This window comes from Muntiacus reevesi, chromosome 1 (assembly GCF_963930625.1).
Source record: "Muntiacus reevesi chromosome 1, mMunRee1.1, whole genome shotgun sequence".
In the NCBI taxonomy this organism is placed as follows: domain Eukaryota; kingdom Metazoa; phylum Chordata; class Mammalia; order Artiodactyla; family Cervidae; genus Muntiacus; species Muntiacus reevesi.
In genome coordinates this window covers 283,618,183-283,624,480 of record NC_089249.1, presented here as the reverse complement: position 1 = coordinate 283,624,480, position 6,298 = coordinate 283,618,183, and the positions used below count along the sequence as shown (strand labels likewise).

General features: G+C 53.5%; 1 protein-coding gene across 1 annotated transcript; it reads right to left on the bottom strand.

Moving 5' to 3' along the window:
• Nucleotides 1–1,432: 1,432 nt before the first annotated feature.
• On the bottom strand, nt 1,433–6,098 carry LOC136158716 (nascent polypeptide-associated complex subunit alpha, muscle-specific form-like). Its single transcript, XM_065920536.1, has 4 exons — nt 5,812–6,098; nt 5,465–5,621; nt 4,042–4,252; nt 1,433–2,889 (listed from the first exon to the last, which is right to left on the bottom strand). The coding sequence occupies exons 1-4, from the start codon at nt 6,096–6,098 to the stop codon at nt 1,433–1,435; spliced, it is 2,112 nt and encodes a 703-aa protein (XP_065776608.1).
• Between the last annotated feature and the right edge of the window lie 200 nt (nt 6,099–6,298).

Below are 6,298 nucleotides of genomic sequence, written 5' to 3'. Positions count from 1 at the left end.
GAGGGGCCTGTTATTGCCCAAGTACCGCACTGTTTTTTTTTTCCCTCCACATTATCTTGATTACCTTTATCTCATAAGGTAGACGTCCCCCACCTCATTTTTGCAGGCCAGGAAACTGAGTTTCTGGTTTCCCAGGTGTCTCAGTGTAAAGAATCTGCCTGTGATCCAGAGGATACAGGAGACTCCACGGGTTCGATCCCTGGATTGGGAAGATCTCTTGGAGAAGGGCATGGCAACCCACTCCAGGATTCTTGCCACGGAGAATCCCATGGAGAGAGAAGGCTGGCGGGCTAGAGTCCAAGGGGTCACAGAGAGTCAGACACGATGGAGGCGACTGAGCAGACATGCACACAAAGGGTAAATAATCTCTAAGCGTCCTTTGGCCAATAAGTGATGTTGTTCAGTCGCTAAGCTGTGTCTGACTCTTTGCCACCACACGAACTGCAGTGTTCCAGGCTTCTGTAGCCAGGATTTAAACTCAAGTTCAGTTCAGTCCTTTTCAGTCGCTCAGTCATGTCTGACTCTGCAACCCCATGGACTGCAGCATGCCAGGCCTCCCTGCCCATCACCAACTCCTGGAGTCCACCCAAACCCATGTCCATCAAGTCAATGATGCCATCCAGCTGTCTCATCCTCTGTCGTCCCCTTCTCCTCCTGCCTCCAATCCCTCTCAGCATCAGGGTCTTTTCAGATGAGGCAGCTCTCACATCAGGTGACCAAAGTACTGGAGTTTCAGCTTCAGCATCAGTCCTTCCAATGAATATTCAGGACTGATCTCCTTTAGGATGGACTGGTTGGATCTCCTTGCAGTCCAAGGGACTCAAGTTGTCTGATTCCAAAGTCCAAATTCTTTCTCTTCAACATATTGGCCCCAGAAGAAATCAACTGGTTGCTGATTTCTAGATTTTCCTACATGTACTCAGTCGTATGCCCAACTGTAGAAAGACATATTAAAATTTTCTCAAAGAAACTGCAATATCAAAACCCTTTGAGGTAGAATTTTTTATCAGTGCTTTTTTTTCAACCTTAAATTCTTTAAGCAGCAAATAACTTAGCAACTACAAGTAATAAAGGCAATGAATGAGATGGAACACATTTCTACTTAGAAAAAGGTTTATTTGGTTTCTCTGGAGTCAGCCCCCAAATAAATGCCATATGAATTAAATATCTATGCATAAAAAAGTAACAAAGTATCAAAATGAAATTAGGTAAATTTTTAAAATCTGAATTTGGTAGATGCTCTTCTAAGAAACAAAATCTGGAAACCATAAATGAAAATAACTGATAGATATGATGATATAATTTTTTGATTTACATCTTTGCGAAAAATATTCCAAGAATTCCCCCCAAACTGCTCAACCAGCGCAACTGGGAGGTATTTGTGGCCATTGTTAACAAGCAGCTAATGTTTTCATCTGGGCTGTGCTCAGCTTCACTCCCTCATGGCCCTCAGCATCAGTTTCAAACTGGGGCCCTTCCCGTGGAGAACGTTTCCTTCAAGCAACCACCCCTGCTTACGTTCCTGAGTCTGTCTGCGCCCAGAGTTCCCAGGACCGTGAGGAGAGCGCCCCAGGTCTGGGCAGGCTCTCTGGTTCTGCTCTTCACAAGCTGCGTGGCCCTGGGCACGTCCTGCAGCCTCTTCATGTCTCAGGGTAACGGCACAGCGGGGATGGCAGGGGCACCGAGCCCGCGGCGGGGACGGAAGGGGCACCGAGCCCGCGGCGGGGACGGAAGGGGCAGTGAGCCCGCGGCGGGGATGGCAGCAGGTCTGAGCCCGCGGCGGGGACGGCAGGGGCACCGAGCCCGCGGGGGACGGCTGGGGCACCGAGCCCGCGGCGGGGACGGCAGGGGCACCGAGCCCGCGGCGGGGACGGCAGGGGCACCGAGCCCGCGGCGGGGACGGCAGGGGCAGTGAGCCCGCGGCGGGGACGGCAGGGGCACCGAGCCCGCGGCGGGGACGGCAGGGGCAGTGAGCCCGCGGCGGGGACGGCAGGGGCAGTGAGCCCGCGGCGGGGACGGCTGGGGCACCGAGCCCGCGGCGGGGACGGCTGGGGCACCGAGCCCGCGGCGGGGACGGCAGGGGCACCGAGCCCGCGGCGGGGACGGAAGGGGCAGTGAGCCCGCGGCGGGGATGGCAGCAGGTCTGAGCCCGCGGCGGGGACGGCAGGGGCAGTGAGCCCGCGGCGGGGACGGCAGGGGCACCGAGCCCGCGGCGGGGACGGCTGGGGCACCGAGCCCGCGGGGGACGGCTGGGGCACCGAGCCCGCGGCGGGGACGGCAGGGGCACCGAGCCCGCGGCGGGGACGGCTGGGGCACCGAGCCCGCGGGGGACGGCTGGGGCACCGAGCCCGCGGCGGGGACGGCAGGGGCACCGAGCCCGCGGCGGGGACGGCTGGGGCACCGAGCCCGCGGGGGACGGCTGGGGCACCGAGCCCGCGGGGGACGGCTGGGGCACCGAGGCCGCGGCGGGGACGGCAGGGGCACCGAGGCCGCGGCGGGGACGGCTGGGGCACCGAGCCCGCGGCGGGGACGGCTGGGGCACCGAGCCCGCGGCGGGGACGGCAGGGGCACCGAGCCCGCGGGGGACGGCAGGGGCACCGAGCCCACGGCGGGGACGGCAGGGGCACCGAGCCCGCGGCGGGGACGGCAGGGGCACCGAGCCCGCGGGGGACGGCAGAGGCACCGAGCCCACGGTGGGACGGCAGGGGCACCCAGCCCGCGGCGGGAACGGCAGCAGTTCTGAGCTCACAGCGCTTCTCTGAGTCACCGAGCCTTGTCCGGTGCATACACCGTGTTCACTGTACATAGACACTGTTCCTGGCCCATCCCCATTCCGAGGGCATTCGGCACATAAGGGCACCCGACACCTGCTTACTGAGTACATCGCTGCTGCAGACGAATAAGGAAAGGGTGTATGAGCTTCTGCTCAGTCTTCAGTTGTGTCTGACCCTTTGTGACCCTGTGGGCTGCAGCCCACCAGGCTCCTCCGTCCACACCTCAGAAAAATAAGCAAAGGGTGTGGTAGGAAACACACGGGAAAATGCACTGTGCAATACATGGAAAGAGCCTCAATCTCAGTAATAATGGTAGAAATACAAATTAAAACCACATTATTTTTTTAACCTCTGGATTGGAAAAAAAAGTTTAAATGGCTGACTGACTATATCCAGTGCAAGTAAGGTTGTGGGGAATTCTTCCTACACATGGTTGATGGAATAGAAGGTAATAGAATAGGCCTAGAGAAATATCTGGCAATAATTTTTAAACCTCAAGTACACACATTAAGGATCCCACCTCTAGGTATCTAGCCTGCAGAAATAATACATGGGTATGGAAAGATACCTCTGTAAGGATGCTCATCACACACTGTTTGAAATTTAAAACATCAGAAATAACATAAATGCTCATCAGTTAAGAACTACTTTAGAAAATGGTGATGCTTTCATATAAGTAAATGAAATAGATCCAAAAAAGGTCCATGATATATGTATTCTTAAGGATATATATTTAAAGAGAGAGCAAACAGCAGGCCAATATAATAATAGCTAATATTGGTTAAGCAGATGTTAGGATGTTAAGCAATCTACATGAATTACTTTATTTGATCATCTATACTACTTCAGTTTCTTCAGATGTAAAATAAGGGATAAGACCAGATAAGCTCTAAGATCCTTCTCATCCTGGCTCTAAAATGCTACCTATACTAAGGTCCTTTTTTGAGAGCCATCTCCCTTGGAAAAGGCTGCAGCACGATGGTGCCTCTGGGAGTTGGGCAGTGAGATTGATGTCTATTCTTACGGCTTCTACCATGGAAACTCTGTAGGAGATGATTCTGCTTCCTGGAAAATATTCACAATCTTGTCCTCGAACATTAAACAAAATGAGATCATTGCTAATTGGTGAAGAATGACTTTCTTACATTAAGTGAACTGGCTTCCTCTTAAAGCCCGCCTTTAAAGCAGGGCAACCTCAAGTCTCCTAACTGTGCAGGAGATACCAACCACACGGCCCCCTGAGCGTCTAATTGTGGATGAACAGCACTTTTCATCCCCTCCCACGTGCACAGAGGCTGGCCTCCCGGTGGTCCTGGGGCTGCGATGCTGGCGAGCACCAGCATCAACTGGTGTCCGGGCAGTGGGGTGGCGGTGCGGTGTGACCAGCTGGAGGCAGTTGCCCATCCTAGCAGAGACCTGAGTTTGGTCCCCTCACCATCCACACCAGGCATGTGCAAAGGAGTGCCCTCAGTTCTGTCCTGTGGAGAAAGGGCAAATTTAAGGGGTGAACACATGTGGAATACTGTGGGAGTATAAGAACATGAGTAGTGAGTTCAATATTTTGACTGTGCTTTCCATATTTTTAGAAAAATCTTATCTTTTGTGAAAACATAGCAAAAAGGTTACTCCTACAACTGCTCTAATTTTAAGTTTTATTTTTAAAGCAGAAAAAATGTCTCTAGTATCTGAGAAAAACAATGCATGTATTAGTAGGTACAAGTTCAAAGTAGGAAATAAGCTCTGATTTTTGCTTATTTGATAGAGACTCTTTATCAAATAAAAACACTTATTGCGTAATCACGTCCTAGACAGCCTCACCTCCGTTGTAAAGTCTGCTGGGACTTATTTGGGTACCATTAGACGCGCTGGTGGCAGAGGAGGAGATGGTTAAACAGCATCACCATCTCAAGGGACATGAGTTTGAGCACACTCCGGGAGACAGTGAAGGGCGGGGAAGCCTGGCCTCCTGCAGTCCGTAAGGTCTCAGAGAGCTGGATGTGACTTGCAACTGAACAACGAGTAGCACTGCTGAGGACAGTGTCCATCAGAGGGGCTGGAAAAACTGGGACGATCCAGTCCAAGACAGAACAAAAGCCCGCTTCTGGCTTGTGTCAGACAGCTGGGCTATCAATTTGGAAACTGTCTGCTGTCAAGATCAGAGAAGTGCACTCTCTTACACGGGCTGCAAGAATCCATGCAAACATGGTGTTTAAAAATTAAAAAGAAGGTGAGACAGGAGAACAGAACACAGTGTATTTCCCTCTCCTGGAAATTTTTGTTTCATATAGCAGGTCATTATCACAGCTGACTCTCAGACCAGTGTGAATATGCAGGTGTTGTGTCAATAATCAAGTTTGTACATCATACCTAAAAACCATCTGCTGTCTTCTGCACCAAAGGCTGAATAGAGACCAATAAAGTCACAAATAAACTAACACTATTCCCGAAAGATTTTTTCCCCCAAGGGTAACAGAATCCACAGTGGACTAGCCCACCTTTTCCCTACATAAGATATTGGCTTTGAGAACTGCAGAGTGAAGACTGAATATCTGGCTTTACTCCATTTTTGTGTTCAACAACTAGCAAGTAAGACATGTAAATCTACTGCTCTAAAATGAGACAGAAGCTCCGCGGGCCTCTTCTGCCTCTGACACTGGCTCCGTGGACCCTTGGCCACCGCAGAGACGTACCTTGGGCTTCCCTAGTGGCGCGGTGGTAGAGAATCTGCCTGCCAGTGCAAGTGACGCGGGTTCGACTCCTGGTCCGGGAAGACCCCGCGTGCCCGAGGCAGCTGCGCTGTGCACCACATCCGCTGAGCCCCGCACGTGGAGCCATCGCCATGAGAGGCTTGCGCAAGGCAGCTGCAGAAAAGCCTGAGCAACCACGAGGACCCAGCACAGCCAATAAATAATTCAAATAAGACATTCAAAATAAAGCATTCAAAAAGCTGCCTTTAAAAGAGACCCAGCTTGCTGCTGCCTTGAACTCCCGGCCAGTGTTCCGCTTTGCCCACCAGCGTCCTCCAACACCCGCTCACCTGGAGGGAGGAAGGTGCCCTGCTCCCGTTCGGGTGCTCCTCGGCTCCGCGGCCGGAGGCGCGGCTCCCGCATCCTCCCGAGGGCTGACTCCTCCTCGGGCCTCGGGTAAACCTCCGGAAGAGACAGGGGTGGAGGCCGCTGTCGGAACGGCAAGAGGACAGGCCCGATCGAGCCCGCGCGCCGTCTCCTGCGAGACTGTCTGCAGCGCCACGTGTGCGCCCAGGGCGGACTCCGCGAAGTCCTCCGCGTGCAGGTTCTGTCCGCTGCGCTTCTTCACAATGTCCATGCTTCACGATGCAGTTAGTCCCCTGAGGCTCCTGCATTCCTCTGGAAAGCCCACCCGCCGCCTGGGCACGGCTGAGCCCCCAGCCATGGGCTGGACTCCTACTGGGGCCTCGGACACGGTCAGAATAGGAGGGTAACTGCGGCGTGAATTCCTGTGCCTGGATTCTGGAGAGGAGAGTTGGCGGAAATACTGGCTATTCA